Raw genomic sequence first — 23,646 nt, 5'->3', positions numbered from 1 at the left:
CTAGGTGGTGGCATTTTTAAACGAACGCTAGGCCTGTGAAAGACGTGTGCGACATATCACTGTTGTTGGATTTTATTTGTTCTAACGAGGATACACATTCACGCAGTCTTTGCTAAGCAGAGAATGAATCTGGGAAATATTCAGAAGATAGCGCGACCATATTTCCAACAATTCTCTTGTCAAAATGGCTGGAGAGCGCTGTCCTCAAAACCATACCTCAGCAAAACTAAAGTAGAAAGTGGCAAGATCCTTGCCTTGCGAAGGGAAGACATAAATGTCTGGGAACGACGTGCACCCATCGCACCCCAACATATAAAATCCCTAAAGGAGCAAGGAATAAATACTCTGGTTCAACCATCTACACGAAGGGCATATACCATGCAAGAATATGAAAATGCTGGGGCAATTATCACCGAAGATTTGAGCCCAGCATCTGTAATCATCGGGGTTAAACAGGTTCCAATTGACTTGCTGATACCAGACAAATCGTATGCATTTTTCTCGCATACAATAAAAGCACAAGAGGCTAATATGCCACTGCTTGATGCTATGTTGGCAAAGGTACGTCGAATGAAAATTTACTCATAGTTCTTTATCATACCCTTTTCGAAGGGAAATTAGCTAGGCAGTTTACCTTAAGATATTTTTCTACACAGCCTCTAAGATATTTCAGACTGTACATACAACAATAGGGTATTTAAGGGGTTTAATAAACAGTAAATTATTACTAGCTAGCATATAATCAAGCAAGCTCTAAAAACATATAGGCCTAATCATTTTCCTACTCAGGTACTTTGAAGTGTCATTATTGCCACTTCAAGGCCATCTTTTGTATATTGGATCTAGATGTTGCTTTCATTTGTAAAAACCTTAAAGTTAATTGCCTTATTGATAAAAGTTTGCATTCATGATTATACATTTCACCAAAATTTCCTGTTTGCCATTCAACAAAGCTAATTTTAAGAAGCCCTTTGATGATCTGATTTAATTACAGCAAAATACCTTTAATTGAACTAAAAGTCAATCATTATTAGATATGATCAGAACTGTAGCTACTATTGTTTCTTTGAAGTAGATAATTTAGGACAAAAACTGTAGTCAGAAGATATATGTGGTCCAGGGTAGCCCCTACAAGGTCAATTGTCAGCAAAATTCATCCAAGGTGAAAGAGATTTCTGATGGGGTCAAATGATTAGGCAGAGAGCTCTTTGACAACATGTTGTTCTTTAGTTTGTACCATTGGCTAGCCCTACCAATCACTACTAGTATGGCTTATGCTATCCTCTGATTGAGTGAAAGGTTTTTAGTGTTGGTGCCTTCCTTGGCTGTTCAATATATTTGCTTATAATCAAATAAATGTAGTTCTTGTTCATTTATTTTTTACCTATTCTACATCACATACAATTTTGCTGGAGCTATTGCTGCCCTTGCAAAATTCAGCTGTCTCTTTGTTTTGCTTTGTCTTGCCCTTTTCTTAATGCTTTGTCAAACCTAAGAGCAAAGTGATCATTTGATAATCTGCACTAAGTAATTTATTCCCAGTAATCTCCTGATTTAAAATCACCTGTTTCTGGTTTGAGAATTGTTAACTTGTTACCTTGTTAGAGATGGAATATTCCAACCATTTTCAGTGATGAATTAGATTTTTAAGTTAAAGCTGAAGCTCAGTTGGAAAAAGCATTTGTTTGAGCCCTCTCCTAGCCTTTGGTGATACTTAGGAAACACATCTACTTTCAACTAAAGAGATCACAATGAGGCAGGTCTGATTCATTTATGAGCAGTCTCATATTCTAGTAATCTGGATGTTAGAGATAATGCCTTTGTAGCGTTTTTCATAGCATCATTTTGGAAATTTGAAGTAATGTATTTTTTGCATTTTAGAATATTCGTATTATTGACTATGAAAGGATGGTTGAGGAGAATGGTCAAAGAGTTGCAGCTTTTGGGAAATTTGCAGGAGTTGCAGGCATGGTTTATTATGTTTTAAGATTTTGCCCAGGGCAAACCTTTTCTATTTGCCCAAAGGAAATTCTTCTTTATGGAAGCTATCTTTGTTTAATTTATGGAAGCTCCTTTTGACTTTCTAACCAATCCTTTATCCAACTTACAAAAATGAAAACCACTTGCTGAAAGTAAATTGATTAGATTTGCTTGTCTGTTAGGTGGTGTGTGAAGAATTTATCTTTAAGTATGTGAAATCTTTTCAATTTTAATTTGTTGGCTTTTTAATAAAACTGGTTGCCAGGAAAGGTAACAATGTTCTAATTAATGTAAGCCAATTTCAAAGAGAGTGTGGTTTTAGACTAAGGGGGACCAAGGTGATATATCAATTAAGAATGCCAAGGTGTATATCATGCTATACAGGTAAATAAGGGGGTAATTTAATACTGCCAAACTACTTTTGCAAACTTTCATTGTCATCAAGTAAACTCTGTGAATTAGGGTTTTTAAAGGAAAGTTTAGAACTGCAAATCACATGAGCAAAATACAGGGTTGAAAAAAACATTCACTATTTTGAACTTGTTCAATGATTTAAGGAATTTTCTATAGCACTGAAACATTAAGGGTGTTAAAATGTATAGCTCTGGTCGCACGACTAAGGGAATGAACATTGTAGCATGGGCAAATTGAAAAGCAAATTGATTTGTTGATTCTCTTTCGCCAAAGTCGCGTGACCAAAGGGAATCAAGTGGAAACCCTCTTTAAGTGGTGCATTGTCTTGCGCCACGGCATTGTGTGGTGACATTGTGTAGTAGGGTGGCCAGTTATTTTTTACGCTGCTTTTTCCTCCCTAGAATGCTTCAGCTAGGTACTCATTTTCAGCTGAGTGAATTGAGGGCCGTCCACGAGCTGGGATCAAACCCATAGGGCTGGCATGGCAGTCGAGCGCCTTAACTATCAGGCTACCATGGCACTGTAACTGAAATATTAGGGGTGTTGAAGTGTTAAGTGATTGAGATATGCCGTTATAAGAAAAATGTTGTGATCATAGTTGAGTGTTTCATATGAAATGTGAGACACATTGTAGATTGGCTTTACTAGACATTTTATGAGGATTTGCAGTTTGAGTCAGCTGGTCTACTAGAATACTTAAGAATTTAACTAAATTACAAATTTTTCTTCAAAAATGAAAATACATGCCTATGATTACACAATGTTTTGCTTTTCAGTGAAAATTTTCAGCTACATTTTTCAACCTCAACTTCAAATTTTTCTAACTGAAATCTCAGTTTTGTCCTAACCATTCATTAATTTCGGCTCTGATATGTTTTTTGTTTTAGTATTTCTTTTGTCAATTATGAATGCTAATTATTATTTTTATAGGTATGATAAACATACTTCATGGAATTGGACTCCGATTACTAGCTTTAGGTCACCACACACCATTCATGGTAATTCTTTGCAAAATATGCTATGCCAAGTTTAAATATATAGTCTTTTTCTAAACTAATTTGGAGTTACAAGCATTTTATAAATTGACATACAGGCCTCTCCGTTTAAGGCGCGTGATCACGCGCGCGCGCCTTGGCACGCTCCTATCGTTGCCGAGACGCGCAATAAATCACGCGCCTGGTTTATAAGAACCCTTTAAATCGCGCCCCTTGTGTTTTAGTTTTGAACAATTATTATAAAAAGAGCCTTGCGGGTTCGAAATCGATTGATATCTAAATAAACGGTTGCTTCTTTTAATCCCTTTTTCGAGGAAATTGTTATTGCCAAGTTAAATCAAACACCTCTTGAATATATTTCCGGTCAGTAACCAATAAACTGTCATTGTGATTCCTGATTGTTATAAGTTTTTTAAATGGCCATTAATTCAAAGGACCAAGCCATAGAGCTATCTGCTTTCGCAAGTATCGCAAGGACGAAGTTAGCGGATCAAAGACCGAAGATAGGAATGGGAAGACAATGGTGGTTTCGATTTGGTGTAAAGTTTGCTCAAAACACAAAAGCGTTATTTTATCAAATCCTCTTTGTAAAGGAAGTGCCAGAAAAGCAATTGAATCATACGTCAATGGAACGAATTTCGATTCTTCCATTTTTTCTAACTCCGATTCTTCATCGGAATTTGAGCTGGACATTGACGAACTGCAACAATAATGTGTTTTTTTTTCTTTTAGTGCATTATTAAGTAGTTTGTTTAGATATTTCTAGATACAAAGTATTTACATGCGAAAACATGCCGTTTTTGTCTACTTTAACGTAAATATATTTTTTTGGTAGAACGCGCGCCTTAGCAAGGCGAGGCGCGCGTTTGAGCACGCGCCCGCTAAAATGCTCACGGAGAGGCCTGGACATACTGTATTTTTTCGAATATAAGCCGCAGCTAATAGTGATTTTTTGACACAACTTCCTGTGGTTATAATAAAAGGCAGCTTATAAAAGAGGATGGCTTACATTGTTTCACCTAGATCCTGCCAAGCTTTCTTGCCACCTTGAAGCTGATTGTGATAATGTAGTAGATGAGGAAGAGATATTTCTGGACAATGTTGATGATCCATCATCTTGACAATATTGTTGTTTGTTGAAGTTCCAATGTCTATTTTTTGGTTCAAGTACACAATCAGGTTTTTATTATTTTTTGGTCCGTCATTTTCAATCAAGTTTCTCTGCATGGTTTTGTTAGTGCGGCTTATAATGAAGGGCGACTTGCATTTTTTATGCAGCACATTTGCTGCAGCTTTTATTTGAGGGCAGCTTAAAAAACAGCTTATAATCTTAAAAAATACAGTATATAGAGCTCTGCTTACTGATTCATTGTGGCATTTATCTGTTTATTTTCAAGTATATCGGAGCAACACACAATTACAAAAACAGCAGGCAAGCAAAGCTGGCAATCTATGAACTTGGCGAAGACATCAAAGCTGGAAAGCTCCCTGCTCATTTTGGACCTTTGACATTTGTTTTCACTGGTTCTGGAAATGTATCGCAGGTATTGTCTTCGCAAAAATAGTTTTGTTTAGAATTTTTCTGCTATTTTGGAAACTGTTTAGCTTTATGTGTTTCGTGTGTGTCTGTCCGTGTGGGAAAATATGTTTAAAAAAGGCCGATATTGAATCGTAAATCCAACGTTAAAAGTTGGTATCTTCCTTGTCCCTAAGTTTATTTGACCTCCCCCACACATCGCCCCCATGCGCATCTTAGCATAAATGCTATAAAAGTAAGAAAACCCCTTTCGCCGGATTTTGCTACCCTTGTCCCCTTCTTATTAGAGGTAGCAAGTCTTTTTCCTTGTTTTGGGAGTTTTGGGATGGGGGGGGGGGGGGCAAGCACAAAAAGGTTTTTTCGCAAATAGTAACTTGGTTGAAAAGTTTTGATCGAATAAGATTGTTTGCTCCGTTTTAGGATTTGCTTCCTATCGAATAAACTTTACGAAAAGCACAAAAGGCCAAGGCCAAGGGCTTACTTAAATTTTTGTCCGAAAACCAACCTGAAAATTGCATCTACTAAACAGCCCTTCAAGATTCAAACATGTATTTGCTTGTTTCTGTGTGTGATATGACATGCTTGTACTTTAAATACCCGAAAAGAACAGATTTCTTCGTATCTCTGCCGAGAGCTTTTCTGTGACCTGGGGCAAGAAGAAAGATTAGGCTTGTGATGAAGTCATAAAAACAGCGATTGTCTTTGCTGTTAGAAACTATTTTACATCTTTAAGGGGCTTCTCTCAGCTCAGGGCCTTGGGCAAACTGCCCCTGCCCCCTCTCAGCGGGCCTATTTCAAATGCCTAGCTCCAAACCCTTATGAATATATACGAATATAGTATAGAACAGGACTGTTGAGCAGCCAAAGAAGAGACAGTGTGTTTAGTAGAAATTTGTACATAATCGAAGCATTAATTCGAAAACTAACATAACTAAGCATTAAGGTCGTTACGAATGTCATAGGCGATTAACCGATTAATGTATGTCATGTGATTTTCGTGTAACTTCACTTGACATATTGGGGGCCCAGCGAAAAGCTAATCTAGTGAATTTTCTATTAGCTGGGCGCGAATAGGAATCAATTTGATCAATTTTGAACATAGCAGAAATTGCTGGCGAAACAGAACAACAGTTCGATACGATTTGTACGGCATTATGAAAGGAGCACAAGCTGCAACATTAACGTTTAAGGCTTCTAAAGAACGAATTTCCCCCATAACTGAGTTGTAAAAGTGGCGAAGACAAGCGGCAAAGGGCGTGGACTTTGGCATTTTGGGAAGGTCCATAATGTGGGCCTGGATTACACGTCTGGGGAGACCGAAATTCTCCTTTAGCGTTTCTTCTAAAACTCCGTAATTTAGTTCGGAGGGTATTATCCCTTTAATAGTATCGAAAGCCTCTCCCCTTAGTTGGCCCATTAAATACGTGAATTTTGAAGTGTTAGGGAGGTCTGCGGAGTTCCCAACTTGCGACCGAAAACGTTCCCAAAAGCTAAACCATTCGGTGATATTCCCGTCAAAGGTCGGAAGGTTATGGAAGATAAAGAATATTAGCCATAACTGATTTATGTGTCTTTGTTGTTGTTCAATCTCGTCGCGTTGCGGTGTTCCTTGTTTACTTCTATTTTATCGATTTTTCGCCGCAAGTATTCCATCGGAGTCCGTCGAGGAGCCTGCTATCGTGGCCTTTCCTTTATTCACACAAGATTAAGAATGTTGTGACTGTGAATTAGCTGTAGATAGCCTGTCAAATTTCGTGAGAGGGAATTCAATTTTGTCGATTTTATCTTGTATTTCCATCGCAAATACCATTGTAAAAGTCGTCGAGTTCGGCTTCATCTTTCAATTCCTCGAACAAAATGCTTCGTAGCTTCTTTTCAATTGCGATACTTTCCAACTGCTTTGCCTTTAACGCTTGTAACGATGATTTTAAAGAACGTATTTCTAACGTCGATGTGGATCTTCGCTTTAGGACAGACCAGTAAACAATAATTTTATTTTATGAATTTAGGAACATATTATTTCAGTAGACAAGGTTTTAATTTAAAATTTTTTCATGATTTCAGGGCGCGCAGGAAATGTTTAAAGAGCTGCCTCACGTGTATGTGGGGCCACACGAATTAAAACACGCTGCTCAGAAGTACGGTAGGTTGGTTTATCATGTATCTGGACGACTTTGCAGTCGGAAAATTTACTCTATTGTTTCATCGTATTTTTCATCGTAAGATACATCTTGCCGCAGGGCTATCCCATTGTCCTATATCCATTATTTCTTGGAATTATCACACTGCTATGCAATTACCCTGCACCCTGATTTTCATCCTTATTTGCAACTCTGCGCTTGAATACGTTTGAAAATGGCATTTTGTCCCAGACTACAGTGTTCGGTCTGCAGTCTTTCAATCGAACCCGTGCACTCATCAAATCGTTTCTTGCAGTTTATGGCAGCTTTGATACTGTCTCTTATTGCTACGCGCTCTGGTCCGGTCCAGTTCTGTATCTCTCTGTTTCGATCATAGAGATAGGGATACCTCTATGGTTTCGATTCATTCATGGTGCGTGCACAAAGTGAATCTGTTCGGAGAACGGTAAATGCCTCTTGATCCCAAACGGCTTTTTCAAACAGCTCCGTCACTCACAGAAATTTCAACAGTTTTGTCGAAATAAAAGCCAGGAAAGTCAGGGAAACCATTCAGATCAATTACGTTGATCAAATCAGATCATTTTGATCAAATCATTTATATCAGCCAGATTAATCAATTGTAAATCAGACATTTTTTACTAAAAATAATTAGACAAATTCCTTCCCGTAAAAACACTAAATGTCAGGAAACAAGAACAAATTTCGATGTAAGACGTCCTAATCGACGATTGTTTAATTTTTAGATCATCGCACTTTGGTATATACAGAAGTGAGTCGACAAGACTACCTGGTCCCTAAGCTTGGAGGATCTTTTCAAGCCAGTGAATTTGAAGCACACCCCGAACGCTATCGATCTGTATTTGCTGAAGAGGTGAGTTTTTGGCAGATCATATAACCGTTGTATTAGTAGAGATCTCCTATTTGCGTCACGCGTATTTACTGTCTACGGAAATAATTGGTCACGTGATGACCTATTCGCTTCTTGAAAGGAGCAGAAATCCAAATAAAAAACATTCTTAATACGGTTAAACTTGATTCCATTGCAAAGTAACAAACATGTTTATATGAGATACGTTTATGATGTCATTAGATTACTACGGGTTCTTTGCCTTCTAAACTGCTTGAAGCTCATGACAACGTTTGTAAATCTGTTGTTTATTGATTGAGACGCTAAACACACACACGATTTTGACCCTAAATTGGTGCCCCCTTATACAAGCCAATTCATGATACTTAATTAGCAGATATAAAAAGGGGCTAATGGTGAAGTAAACCTTGAAACACTGTTTCATTAAAGACCAGCTTTTTATTATATATTAATCAGCACCTTAATTAGAAAGTATTGTTGCAAGAAAATACTACCATTTTCGATTATATTGTCACATCTAGAGGGATTTTCAGATAGAAGACTGGCAGTTCTAGGAATGTGAGAAGCACTTAACTACTGTACTAGCCAGATTCTAGCGCAATGAGGTATTATTGATGCATAAAGTTGTCATGTTCAGAAATCAATTCAATTCAATGAAGTTTTTTTCAACGTTCAATTCAATTAATTTCTAGATTGCACCTTACGCCAATGTGATAATCAACGGTGTCTACTGGGCACCGAAGAACCCCCGTCTTCTCACGTACGAGGATGCACTGATGCTTTTAGAGCCAAAAAAAGAACTTGACAAATATTCCGGGTGTCCTGATTTACCACACACACTGTTAGCCATATGTGACATTTCTGCTGATCTAGGGGTAAGTATCCTGTACAGGATTTGCGCCTTAATCTTATTGTAAAAAATTATAATTACGATGTTCTTAAAATTTTTAAATTTGAAGTAGTTTAAATGTTTTGAACTTTCAATCTTGAGCTTTCAGCTCAGTACGAGTTTTAGAAAATTGTTATTTAATTAAACATGAAAGTATGGATTTTTGAAATGAGGAAATCTGAGCAATATAAAAAGATAGCTTGCCAATAACAGGATCTTAGACACTGCTCTGCCCACCTCCTAATAAATAGAATCTTGGAAAATGATGATTATGTCTGGCAGTAACCAAACGAAATTCGCGGCGGCCCGCGAGAATAAACTCGGCCCGCGAGAATAAACTCTTACGTTTGCAGAATTGGCTTTCAGCAGAATTGTTTTAAAGAATTGGGTCCAACTTCATCTTCTGGCATAAGACATAAAAAGAGGCTTTATATCACAATAAACTGCAGCTGCTACAATTAGCTGTTAACTTTTGCTTTTATATGACCACACCCGTCACACCCAAAACGAAGTCCTAGTGTTGAAAGACTTCAGAAGCACCCCTATCCACTAGAAACGTTTCTTTAGCTTGCTTTGCCAGTTGTAGCTCATAAAAGAAACTAGAAATTATCAAAACATGGTTCTTAACATATCTACATTCCCTGCCAAAGATTTAGAACACTAAAGTCGGTAAATCATAGCTATCATAATTGTTCTGGGACAGGGGATGATAAAAGTAGTTTATGTAGGAAAAGAGTGTGAAATTTCAGTGACAGTTGCTCGGTGTCTTAAGTAATTTTGGCAGGCATTGTATTGTTTGGGGAAATTACCTCCTTTATTTTTAATATAATGAATCAAAGTTGTGAATAGGTTCTCAGATTTAGTCATATTATTCTCTTTTAATGATTATTGCATTATACACAAAAATTCATCTTGCAATTTTTGTGTTGCATTTAGAATACACATGTAATTTTTGTTCAATTTTTCTTTCACCGTCAGGGCTCAATAGAGTTTATGAATGAATGCACTACAATCGAATACCCCTTTGCTCTTCATGATATTAAAAAGGGAACAACACAACTAGGGTAAGGCTCTTTTTTCAATATGATCATGTCTTTTTGGCTTTTTATTTCTTAGTAGTAGAAGGAACTAATTTATGGTTGATGTTGGATGCCCTGAATTATTCTCGGACAAGCCAAAGATTCTAAGAAGTCCCTCTGTCTTGAATAATTATACGAATTTTTGAGCTCATCTACACGGATACAACTGAAACTAATTTTTTGCATTTTACAGCCCGTTATTTGGATAATGATATATCTTCAATTGGAAATGCCTTCCAGGGTGGAATGGTTTGGAAACGCAAATGTTTCAGAACACGTTCTTCCGTGTAGCATAACTTTTGATTCGTTTTCTTAAGATGAAAACAATGTGAAAACATATCTTTGTAGAAGTGGCCAGTAATTGATATGAGTAGTTAGTCACTCTACTTGTAGGATTGTCCCGGTGTATGCTACTTAACACGGCTAGAGAGTAGGGGTTAGGTAGAAAAGTAACTCTCGTTAATTTCTTTGTTGTTTATGAAGCTCGAATCACATAATAGAGATTCATAATTCCCTGTTAACCTCGTTTTCATTTGCAAATTTCGCCATTTGCCATGGTGGTTAAAGTCTCGTAGTGAGTTAAAGCATACGCTAAAATTTCCTAGCGTTTGAGGTAGAGGGAATAACCCTTCGTTTTCCATTGAACAGTCCATTGAACAGAACAGTCCATTACCAGTTTCCATAAAGTCTTTCTTTCGTCCACAAAAAGTACTGAAACCACAACATGGCTAGAAGCGTGACAGCGCCCGTCATTTCTCACCGTTTTCTTCAATGCAACTACTTCTTTTCTTGACTCTTACCTCCTTGTATATGGCTTTACCTCTCAAATGTCAATTGTATTGGTTTTTTTTAAAAGGATGGCTGGCGATGGCGTTCTTATTTGCTCCATTGATAACCTCCCTGCGCAGTTACCACGGGAAGCAACTGATTATTTTGGTCGACTACTTCTTCCATGGATCCCAGAAATGGTATTATAATCCGTACAGAAAATATTATAAGAGTTGATTTTGATATTTTGTTCTTTTCACAATAATCATACATACATTTTCATCCTCACTGTTAACTTCAATCTACTTCACTGATTTCTCAATTTTTTTTCAATTTCCTCTCTTTTAGGTGAACTGCGATGCTCGCAGACCCCTTTCAATGGAATCTGGAATTTCTAACGTGGTCAAAAATGTGAGTTTTTCTGCGGCAACCGAAGCATTGTAATAATCAACCTTTAGTGCTGAAGATTTTTGTGTGTGTTGCAAGTTAGAAACGAAACCTTGCAAAGGACCATGGGATAGGATGATTTATTGAATAGCAGAAAGCATTAGCCAAATCTCATCCAGTGTACAACATAATTGAACAAATTCAAAGTATTTTGAAGTAACAAATATTTTCAAAGGATGGTTTTCTTGCAAACTCTATATAAGATTATCTTTGAACGAAAGATCACCTATGTGTCTACGCAGAGGCTGGGTCTGTCATTTTCACTCCGAAATTCATTCGTTTGCTGTATTTGAAAATAAATGTAATTTTTGTACAAGGCCTCAAAAACAGAGCACACTCTTGCCAAATAGGTTTAAAAACAATTAATTTTTTTAGTTTTTACCATATTTTTTAAGGTTTTTAGGTTAAAAAGCATGTTATTCTGAAATTTAAAATACTACAGCCTGTAGTCATTTTTCTAGTTTGGAAGATGTTACTGAAAAAGAATGGCATTTCTTGGAACAAAATAATTCTCATCTACCACGTTCTAAGCACGTTCTAAGTTGGTTTTATCCATCAAAAGTATAAGCCCATCAAAAGCGCCTTTTTCCTGAGATAAGATTATCACAAGCGTTATGGAATCAGAATGGTTTTGCAGCTAAGATTACGGGGAATAACGACAAGCGATCGATAGCTCGTTGCAGCCATCTAGTGATGGCGCAATTTTCTCAATTTTTCTGCCCTATAACGCATACAAAATACACTCTTAAGTTCTGAGCTTCTTAGTATGGTTACTGCCAATATTCAGGCAGTGCATAACTCTAAAGTTGGACGATCAATTATATGGAAGTTTTTAATGCTATTTTTCAAAACTTTTTATGTAGTATGTTATGAGGCTCTTTAATATGTACTGTAATGTAAGCAATCGTATTTCTGCCTTGACAGGCTATTATTTGTTCAAATGGCGAACTAACTGAGGACTACAAGTACATAGCAGATTTGCGAGCAAGGTACAATACATAGAACCTTCAGTCCTTACGATGCCTTTTAATCTTTTATAAATCTCTTCTTTTTACAGATATTGCGCTGTCGCCTAAAAATATTCCTAGCTTTATTCATTCAAGCATCTGCGCAGAATTCTGGTACTAGTTGTCCCTTAATTGATTGACCATTTGGGCACTTGTGCTTTCTTCTTGTCCCTCGCAAGATTTCGCCATCGCTTCCAATCTTCATGCACCCAAGAACACTTTTTGTCAGTCCAAGATTTTACATATGCTTTTTCAAATCGTTGTTTTTTCCAGTGCTGAAAAATTCATTTCAAGTTCGGTGCTATATTGCTGTGAGAAATATTTGATATAAATTGGCTATCTTTTGCATTTTTTTTCTCTTATTATTGTTAAACAAATATTGTAAATAGTTCTTCTTTTGCTGAAAGGTATCTCGTGTAAAATAAATATTGATTCATTGATATCTAAATATTGCATGTCACTTTATCAAAACAATTTGTTGTTTTGTTGCTGAATATCGAAGACATGGAAACGCATTTTTGTGTCACCTATTTATCTTTGTAATGATAATAATCGAGAAAGAAGTTGATTATTATCTATGAAGGACCCGTCACTTAGCAGCTTCGAAATTTTACTAAATGATTCAAAGGTGATAGTTGCTGTTACAATAAATATGAACAACTAAACTTTTACAGATTAAGAATTCTTGGTTTGTATCCTTCTGTTCGACATCTTAATTTTACATTTTCTCTGAGGTATTCACCTCTTGCAATTATAAATTTTGATATTTCTTTTTTAATGCGTTATCTCTACCGTGTCTTTTGTCCAACATGTCATCGGTTTTTCGTCTTTTTCCTCTTGATTTTAAGTTTGTCATCTTACCTATGTTATAACCAATAAAATAAACTTTTTGACTTTATTAGAATTCACCTTGTTTTTTAAAGCTTTGAAAACTCTTTAAGTGAAGCATGTAGCCCAGCTAATCTTAGTTACCGAGATAAAGTATCATTTTTAAACATTGCTATTGTGTTTGAAACGTTCTACACCCTAGATGGGGTTTTCTTGGAGTCATAACCCGGATAGGTTTTCCCAAAGGGCCCTAGGAACCTCTGTTATGCCACTGAATGAATAATTCCAATGTTTTCATTCTAATTTACAGGCATGAGAATGAAAGGAAGCAAGCAGAGCTTGGCGTCCAATCCTCTGTATCAAAGAAAATTCTTGTTCTTGGTGCAGGGAAAGTTTCGAGTCCTTTTATTGAGTACCACACAAGACGCCAATCCACGGGCGTTACAGTTGGTAAGTTCATGTTTATTATTGATAGACCCGATATGGATTCAATTGAGCCATGACTTTTTCCTTGAGCGAAATGGTTTTCATCTACTGTATGATTAATTTCAAACCCATCTTGAAAGCCTATGACATATGATTCGTTCCAATAAAGATTTGTGTTTGTTATAAGATTCCAATACGTACAGAGGTGGAAAATTTTTTTCCTTTCTGGGAACCTAATTATCTGGCTCAAAACTTTCTGCAAGATTCTAAGAGGTAGAAAAATGAACTTTCTGTTTGTGCCTATATCTCTATACTTAGTTCATGTATAGGAGACGGCAAACTTAATTTTAAAAAGCATGATACTTCTCATTTGAATGCTCAATTTGCTTTTATTTTAATACTTGCTTTATTCAATTGACAGCATTTCCTTTTTGAGCTAGCTATCTGATATTTGATGGAATACCATTTTCATTTCAGAGACTGAGTAGATTATTTGGTATGCAATTGCAAATTAAGCCAGTTAATAAATATAGGAAGAACTGTGCTTGCTCCTCATAAAATCTAAAATCTAGCAACACAGTACGCTTTTGTATCTTTGTAGCTAAATATCTTTCTTGGAGTAAAACAATACTGTATTTAGCTGGAGACGTTCAAGACATGTTTATATGAAACTGACTCTGAGTAGGCCTAACTCAAGATATTAGATATGGCTTACTGCATAAATGCACATGAGGGAAATCAACTTTAGTCAGAAATTGATTCATTTAGTCAATCATCATGATGGAAAACCAAAATCCAAAGGGAAACCCACACAATAACCTCCAAACATAGTTTCAGAAGAGTCGGGGGCAACATCATTTGAATTGTATGGTGCATTTTATGGAGAAGGTTTAGAATACTTTAGGTTTAGAGTCCTAACATGCACCAGATTAATTTAGCCAAGCATATTACCTTCTGATCAATGCTGCTCACATCATAGTGCCAGAAATATTTTCTGTGAAAGTAAATTCCAGTCTTTATATTAACATCGGTTTGAATCATGGTTTGTCTCAAAAGCTCAGCTGCCAGAAAAATTTTGATGGTGAGTGGTTGAGATTTCTGTGAGACTATGCCCCACAGTGCATTGGCAGCTCAGATTTAGCTGTTCTCGGGCAAGTTTAAATAATATTTTCTGCCAATTTGACTTAACTTATGTCACCAGGTTTTTATATTTACTTTCAAACATTCAAAAATTATCTGTGAAACTTTCTGCTAATATTTTCATCCAGAAAAATTTCTGAGAACTACGTTCCCACGTTCCGATACTTTTTCCGCCTCTGACGCTTAAGCCCTTCTGCGATCCTGTCTAGAACGTTCTTTTATACTATAGTGTTTTTGACTTGTTAAACGCTCTTTTAGTCTCCAGTCTTGAAGACGAGGTTCAGCACCTGGCCAATCGACATGCGAACACCACCCCAGTCGTGTTGGACATTGAACGTTCTCATGAAGGATTGGATAAGCTAATTCAATCACACGATGTTGTAGTAAGGTGAGTTTGGAAAGACAACGTGTTTTGAAGATAACGAATATTGAGTGAAAAGTCGAATGCATTGATTTCATATCAGAATGCCTTCAAATGCCACTTGTTTGCTGGGGAAACCCTATTCTTTCTTGCTTGTTTCCGCTTAAGAAAATTCATTTGCTCTAGTTACTTGCAGAACTATTTCTCAAGCTTTTAAAGTATTATATTATTGAAAATTAATTCCTTACATTTCTCATATAATCAGTTTGATATTATTTATTCCCTAGCTTGTTGCCCTATGTGCACCACCCTACCATCGCATCTTTATGTATCAAACACAAAAAGAACATGGTAACTGCAAGTTATGTGCTGCCTGCTATGAAAGAACTTCATGAAAGGTATATTTTTAACCATAATTTCCTTTTTTAAGATAAAGAGAACACTTTCACTAAAATTACCTTCTTAACTTTTGGTGGAATGTGTTATGCCAGTCATGAATTTCAAAAACTTGATTTTTCCCTTTAGGGTCATAAAAGGAGTAGATGATATGGTACTACCCGGTTTGTTTTTTATTCTCAATGATTTTTCTTCAATTCCTTTTGTAAAATCGGGGGGTACACTCATTGCTATAGTTACGAATATTAGGCTCAACCATTTAGCCCCCCTCTCTTTCAAGCCCGGAGATATATCCCAACTGCAAAAGTCTATTCTTTCTTCAACTTTTGAAATAGCCTCCCCCTTTCTAACCCAGACCCAAGTCCCCTTCTAGCATCTACAAAATGAATAAGGCTTCTGTCCTCTACGAGCCATATATATATTTTTCATTAAGTAGTAACTGAGTTTCATTGACGGAACTGGTATTTCAACAGGGCGAAGGAAGCTGGAATAACCATTGTCCAGGAAGTGGGATTAGATCCAGGAATAGACCATTTACTGGCCATGGATTGCATCGATTCGATTAAAGAAGAAGGTGGCCAGGTTTGAAGGCTTATTATATTGGTTTTGAATTCTTGAGAATTGAGCATCTTCTGAAGGTGGTTTTTTTTCTCACTGCAAAATTTCTCTTGGCCTGACGATGTATGGGTCAAATTCGACCTAGAAATGTATGTAAGGCTGCTAATTTTAAGTATAAACCCTCCGTGACTCTTCATCTTAATTTATGTTTCTATTGCTTGCATTTAAAAACATTTGGTATTATCTAGGTTGAATCTTTCATTTCCTACTGCGGTGGTCTGCCAGCCCCTGAGCACTCTGAAAATCCACTACGATATAAATTCAGGTAAAATCTTTTATAAATATTTCCTGTGTTGGTACATGCGGCTATAATTCTTTGAATATAACGAGGAAGATGATTGAATAAAATGTATAGCCATAAAAACCAGAATAATATGTTTTGGGCATACCATTTCATCTGTAAGATCTTTTATACCTCATTTTGACATAATTTGTATTTTATGGTAATAACGTGCTATTAATTGGCTTAAAATCGACGGAGAGTGGGCCTTGATGGAACTAAATTAATGCTTAAACTGTTCCTCATTTTGAATAAATTTCTAACTTGAATAAGCTTACAAGGAAGTCCAGTAGGACTTATTTTTTCTGAGGAGATTCCCTCAAATATCCCTAAGGAGATTCCCAGTAATGTAATTCTGAGAAAATCAAGGGAATCTTCACTAATAAAGTTTTTAATTATTCCATGCTTTGCAGCCAACCTCATTCATGTGTACATTTCCCCTCATACTACCTTCCACATGCATTGCCACTGACAGCCTTATGATTGGCCCTGTACCAGCTTTAGGTCCTTATTCAGTCTAGCTGTGCTGATAAGCCCTGATATGTGGCGAAACCGGTCTACTGTCGACGGTTAGAGATGGCAGTGGTTCTTTTTACTGCGATTATTAGAGTGTACTGTGTATTACTTCAAACATTGAAGCATACATTGTTTTGCTTTAGCTGGAGCCCAAAAGGAGCACTGAGAACGCTGCTTAATGGTGCAAGGTACTTAAAGAATGGACAGGTATGTTTCTTGGATACTGTTTTAAGAATGTGATCTTTCTTCATGACTTTTCAAGAGAAGTAGCAATGGCGCTGGAAAACTGGAGTATTTTCTTGAATAAAATGTAGATTAAGATCTTTAAGTTCTGTCTTCTTTCGTGGCATTGTCATCTTTGAAATTCGCTATCCATATGTGTCGAATTAGGGCTTTTTTTGGATTCGCATTTACATAAAGTTGAGGTTATCCATTTGAAAGTTGTCTGTTGACTATGCTGTGCGATAAAGTTTGCGTAAAAATATTCCCAAAACTTCAATTTTATTTCAAAAGCGCAGCACCTGTCAAGGTTTACAAGCTATGTCTGGTCAGTATTTAATCTTACATCTGGTCAGTATTTAATCTTACATCTCGCGGCTAATTTGATTTTAGCTAATGGAAATCGAGCCTGGAATGTTGCTGGAGAATGTAACACCCCTGGATATTTTCCCAGGATTTCATCTGGATGGATACCCAAATAGGGATTCTACCCACTACGTACAATCTTACAACATCCCTGAAGTCAAGACAATGTTACGAGGCACAATACGATACCATGTGAGTTTCCTCTGTCAGCAGTAGCTAAAGCAAGGGTTTTTTCAAAGTTTTTCTCTGATACACCCCTCTTAAAACTAGGCAAAAATAATCTGAGTGTAAATCGGTGAATACTTGCTATAAGTGGCAAGACGTCAGTCATACTTTGTTATAACATCAATTGTTTAAACTTTAAGCTGGCATGTTCATTATTGTGGTGACATGCATTGTATGGCTATGTACCTATGATTATTACGACAGATTGCTCTTATTTAGTTGCTGGACTCATTCAGGGACCTGAGTCCAGTTGTGTGTGGAGGGGGGCTCAATGGGGCTCAGCCCACCTTGTCAAAAGGTAGAGAGATTTTGGGTGGCTCAGCCCCCCTGAAAAAGGGCCATTATATGTTTGGTTAGGCATTATATCTTTTTGGAAGGTCAATTAAACCTTTAGCATGCTACTGATTTTCCGTGACTGAGCTATTTTTATCAGCCCTTTAGAGTCGGCGAATAATTTGAGTGACATCATATACGGAACAGAGAATCTTTTATTAAAGTATACAGGGTGTGATCATGGGTGTGGTCTTGCGTGTGGGTTCTAAACACAGCTTCCCTTCCTAACTTTTTAGGACAGCACACCTGCCTGAGTCTATTTGAAGGTTCTTGCTTATCAAGTAATTTTTGGACTCATTGACTCGATTCTTTTAGTGACTCATCTTAGAAAATTGAGTGATGGTGTTTATTGCAATTGAGGGGCGAAGACAAAGACGACGAGGATATAAATTATGATTATGATGATAATGATGATGGCTGTTTACCTGATTTCAATACTTATTCTATTTGACCCGTACTACAATTCCATTATTACAGGGTTACGCAGCAGTGTGTCGTGGACTTTTGTCACTTGGTCTTTTCAAAGAAGACCCTTATCCGGCAGACATGATTGGAAAGACCTCGTCCTGGGTAAGGTTATCTCAATATCTTGCTTCGTAAATTGAACAGTCTTCGTTTGTTAAATCACTCAAGGCAGCTCCTATACAACTAAAGTAAAAATTCTTTCCTTCGTTTTTTAGAAAGATCTTATGAACCTCCAACTTGGAACTTCCACTTTGTCAGAAAAAGAGCTTGAAATAATCGTAAAAGACAGAGTGCAAAACGACGAAATTGCTTTTCAAGGTGTAAAAGGGTAAGCGCCTTTAGTTTATGTAAGCTAACATCAAGTAAAGCACATCTTTTCCTGATTCTTTTTGGATCTTGAAAGCTCGATGGGTTCGAGTTTTTATCACGAGAGTCCAAAATGGTTGTCCTTCTTGACTCAACTTTCCTCAACGGATCATATGATTCACGACATTTCAAATTTCGCTCAAGAAAGCAAAGAAATAAAGTGAGCTTGTTTCATTCAATTTTTTTGTTTTTAAAAACATTCCTCATCGTCATCAGCAGTATGACTGCCACCTTTTTTGCTCTCTAGGTACTAAGTGAAGTTTTAGCTGATTATACAGGCTCTTTACTGCAGAGCTCCAAATTTTGAAATAAGCCTTTATCATTTTCAAATGGTTTTGTAGACAATATCTTAACGTTTGAATGAATTTTCTCACGAGCATTTTGTTGTCTTTTCCCTGCTAGACTTGGCCTACTTTCAGAAGAATCAGTTCAGATAGGACAAACGCCATTTGATACACTATCAACGCATTTATCTCGTATTCTGGAATACAGTACGTCGCATCACTTTTCTTTATCAATTTTAAAGACTACCCTTCTTGCCACTTAGGAAATTTTAGACTCTAGATCCTGCCATGGACGACGATATGATACTTTATATACAGGGGGCACAAATAAGAACGATTTCAATTATCAACCAGTGACGACCTCAAGAGAAATCAGCTTTCTAAAACAATTGGTTGATTTTTCTAGATCAGAGCTTAAACTGAACAAAGGGAAAGAACTATACCATTAGCAAAAATCAAAGCTGACTATTCTTCACCAAAATTATGTTCAGTAACACCCTCTGAAAGTTCTATCCCCCTTTTCATTTTATGGAATAGATAAACATGGCCTTGATTTCTAACAAATGTGGTTTCTCAATGTAAACTGGAATATATTTCTTAATATAAAGACTGGTTATTTCTTGACATGCCGGTTGCGCAAGAGCCTTCAAGTATTGAAATTTAGATTCACTTTTTAAACGAGCATATGAACGTGGTTTTATGATGTAATATTGTAATGAACAAAGTAAAAAACTTGTATTAAGTAATAAGTTGTCGTTTAAGACTTAAAATTTTAGTAACTTTGAAAATTTCTCTTTTTCGCTGGATAGAAGTTCTTTCTAATAACTGTTTGTCTTTTCAGACCAAGGTGAACGGGATATCGTTTTGCTTCGTCATCAAATTGGAGAGCTTAAGAGCAGCGGGAAAAGGGTATCGTGTCTGAACCTATTTTGATTGTAATTAAAATTGGCTATTATTATTTATGTTCATTATCATAATCATCTAACACCATCATCATTATTAATAGATACTATTTCTATCATGATAATAAACTAATGATTTTTATTTGCTTCAAATGATAATTCTACCCTCACTTTGCTGATGATGATGAAGATAACGAAGTAAGAACTTCGAAAGCATTTCAAATATTTAAGTATAGACATTTTCAAACTAACCGCGATAGAAACCCATAATCCAACGGAACATTCTGTGCGAGATGCAGAATGGAAACTGTACGAGGTGAAAACACTATAATTTGAGGTTTTGTGGCGTTAATAGCTGATCTCATTGAAGGGAAACTTTGATAACTTGTCAAGCATCTTTTCACTATACACATAATTACATTTTAATATTGCCAAATAAACCATAAACGTGTTAAGGTAATTGGATATAAGGTCTATATAATTGGAAATTGTACATGTGAAATTGAGGACAGTAACGGAACTAGTGTTTTATATGTGACAATACGTGACAATAAGTTATATTCAATTATATGCAATTCTGGTTAAAGTAAGGGGCGACCAACCCCAAAAGCTTACTTTTTTGGACACTTAAGCTGTCTCTACAAGTCCGTTGGAACCAGGGGGCTGGGGGCTGGAGCTTCTCAATAATTGTCCAGCTAGGGTACATTCCCTTTTGTAACAGTGTAATGAGTGAGAAGGAATACAATGGGTAGCCCCCTACCCAATATGAATTTCGTTCTGACGGCACTGCTTTATGTAACTAAACCTTTTCTAGCATAGGCCTTACTTAGTTAAATGCTATGATTTGCCTTACAGGTGCAACATGACATAAGTCTGGTCGCATACGGTGATCCGGATGGCTATACTGCAATGGCTAGAACTGTCAGCATACCAACTGCAATTGCTGCGGATATGGTCTTAAATGGTAATGAACAGGGGTTGACTTGCATTAGCAAATTTTCTTAGACATTTCTTTACAAAGTAAAAAGAATTTTGTCCCAATATTTCCTCCCTCTTGTCAAAGCTTCGCACTGCCCGCCATAAATGTCTCCATTCAAGACACCTCCCTCTAGTCTAGACAATGGACACTGCCTTGCAACAGACTTACCCTAGTCCAACAAGGGTCCTCCATGCAAGTAGCCCCTTCTTGGCAACCTGACACCTCCTTAGAACTGAAAGTTGATCTGGCGGTGGCCCAAACCTCTGAGCAACTATTCTTAGTTTGGACATAAAGTGGTTTAGGACCCATTTCTCTCATCAAGCATAAACAAAAGGTGACCTTGAAAAGCAATGTGTAAGTGGACTTGAAGTAAAGATCATGGCGTGCATTGTGTATATGTTCAAAGAAAATTGGTGTCTAAGACTTGCGTCGGGACTAGGCCCTATTTTTCGTAATCCTGAAGAGAGATCAAAATCGATGCTTTATCGTCTTTTTATAGGTGAAATCTTGCAGACTGGAAACGTCACACCTCTTGCAAAAGGAATATACAAGCCAATGTTAAAAAGACTTCACGCGGAAGACATTTGTTGGACTCACAAAATAACAGAGTTATGAACTGTGGTAATGGAAGTTTTGCTTAGTTATTTTATGAAACATTGCATGGTATTTACTAAACAATTATATTTTATCGAGTATTTATTCGTTTTCATAGCTATGTACATGTTTTATAGAGGGCAGTTATCTATTAGAAGCTTCTAGCGTTCCTACTTTTGGTGCAAGAGCATCTAAAAAGAGGGGCAAGCAAGGATTCGGCTACATTTCAATGTTGGAGGGGCACAGGCAGAATGGGACCCCGTTATGTAAAAGAAGCACTTTTACAAAAGTAACAAAATCAGCATTTCTTAGAAAAAGGGCTTTAGAGAAAGGGGTGTGCCTCTTGTGCCTTTTGGCTGGTGGAAAGCAAAGCAGGCTCTGGAAGCCGAGGTATAGCATCGTATTCCTTGAACACCTTTGGTTGGCTTGGGGAGAAAAAGAAACCATCTGAATTAAAACCAGTACATAAATATCAAATTTATACCGATACCTTTCCTTCCATACTATTGTCTGTATTTATCTTCTTGTCCTTCAACCGAATTATGGGCAGGCTTTTCTTGCGATCTTTTTATGAATCAGAGACGACAAAACTGTGGCCACCAAGGGAATTTGTCTTTTACAGTTTGGAATATTTCCCTTTTTAGTAGAACTCCATTTAGCATTTTTGGGGAACCTCCCCTTTTTCTGAGGCAATTTTTTTTTCCACTTGTGCCCCTCCAAATTTCGAAAACTTTTGACGTTCTTTTTATCTCTTATCAATAATAGTTTTGAAAATCTGATACTATTGTCATCTAATTCAATTCCAGTCCCTGCTAACCAACTGCAAGTATTTTTTATCAATTCTCTTTGATCGTATTCTTGCTATTCCAGACAATCACATTGATTCTAAATTGTAAATTGATCCTTGACTTGATAAATGATTTCCTTGAACCCTCACAGTGTTATCTTTTTAATAGCAGCAAATCAAGTATGTCATTGTATTCATTTGCTTAGCTTATTTTTGGATATCTTGAATGTATTTTGGGTTATTCATTTTTGCACTGTTCAATTTTTATGTTCATATTAATTGACCTAATCAGAACATTTCCCGTCAATATGTTCTATCCGGGAGTTGTTTTCGGGATTCTTTAAAAGAGCGATTGTACCCTGATTGTTCTCGTTATGAATTTGAATCAATGATCAAAGTCTCAATGTTATTTGAATCTATAGTAAGTGCCATAATTGATGATAACAATGTCTGCTTGGCGTGTGTTACATTTTTTCTGTCATTACCTTTACCCTTAGCATAACCTTTTTGATTTTGTGGTTTACTCCAACAATCCTTAGCCTTACCATAAGATTTTTAAAATATTTCTTACCATCAAATTTTTTTCCTATTCTTTATTCGCCTAGTCGTTTATGCGTTATCAAAGGATTCCCCTTCACCAGCAATTTGTGCGCGATCAGCAGCATTCAAAATTATGCCTTTTTCTTTCTCCCATGATAATTCCGTTTCCCCTATGGTATCCAACGTTGTATGCAAGTTGTTACAAGTTGTAGGCAATTTTCCTTACACTATTTCACAAGAATCATTTTCGGGCACGGAGCCCCCCATTTCAAGTAACTGATCTCTTAATCTGCACATTTTTTCCAAAGAATCCAGAGCATTTTCACCTTATTGCGTTCTCATATATGACATTTTGTCTCTCAAATCAATTCTCCTTACCAAAGATTTCTTTTGGAATTGGTTTTTAAGGGATTCCCATGTTTCAGCTGCAGATTTGCAATTTCAAACGTAAACTAGCTGGTTGTCACTTACGTGAATCGATAAAATTGCTCTTGCTTCGTCTCTTTCTCTTGAAATTCATTTTTTCTATGCATCATTTGCCTCTGCAGTTAACTGATTTTCCCCTGATGCATATCTAAACAGCTTTCTTGCTTAAGAAGCATTTCTATTCTGAATTTCCAATCGTCATAATTAGTCCCGTCAACTGGAGCGATCCTTACACTTGTACCTTCGAATTTATCCATCATGATAAAGTAAATGTACAACAAATTCATAGCCAGTGTCCTGGGCCTATAACCTGTCTGCCATATTGAATTTAACAAAAGCACGCGTAAAAATTAAGACGTGAAATTCTTCCTGTAGGGAGAGAAAATGAAACGTCATTTCTAATAAGCATTAGGTATCTTTTGTTAGCTCCCAATCAGAGCAGACATCTTCCACGTGTAAATGTTTGCCCA

At 36.7% G+C, this 23,646-nt stretch overlaps 1 protein-coding gene across 1 annotated transcript; it reads left to right on the top strand.

Moving 5' to 3' along the window:
* On the top strand, nucleotides 1–22,668 carry LOC135692723 (alpha-aminoadipic semialdehyde synthase, mitochondrial). Its single transcript, XM_065211004.2, has 24 exons — nucleotides 1–561; nucleotides 1,882–1,966; nucleotides 3,325–3,392; nucleotides 4,787–4,933; nucleotides 6,991–7,069; nucleotides 7,811–7,938; nucleotides 8,628–8,810; nucleotides 9,803–9,888; nucleotides 10,760–10,871; nucleotides 11,020–11,082; nucleotides 12,043–12,107; nucleotides 13,264–13,403; nucleotides 14,778–14,907; nucleotides 15,168–15,278; nucleotides 15,750–15,858; nucleotides 16,083–16,159; nucleotides 16,834–16,897; nucleotides 17,303–17,467; nucleotides 18,311–18,403; nucleotides 18,514–18,626; nucleotides 19,067–19,155; nucleotides 19,790–19,857; nucleotides 20,706–20,814; nucleotides 21,329–22,668. Exons 1-24 carry the CDS (start codon nucleotides 124–126, stop codon nucleotides 21,442–21,444), a joined length of 2,838 nt encoding a protein of 945 aa, XP_065067076.2. The 5' UTR covers nucleotides 1–123; the 3' UTR covers nucleotides 21,445–22,668.
* The last annotated feature ends 978 nt before the right edge of the window (nucleotides 22,669–23,646 follow it).

Source organism: Rhopilema esculentum, chromosome 3 (genome assembly GCF_057945365.1).
Source record: "Rhopilema esculentum isolate cy_ngs chromosome 3, ASM5794536v1, whole genome shotgun sequence".
Taxonomy (NCBI): Eukaryota; Metazoa; Cnidaria; class Scyphozoa; order Rhizostomeae; family Rhizostomatidae; genus Rhopilema; species Rhopilema esculentum.
The sequence above is the reverse complement of the archived record's forward strand: the minus strand, read 5'-3'. Positions and strand labels throughout refer to the sequence as shown.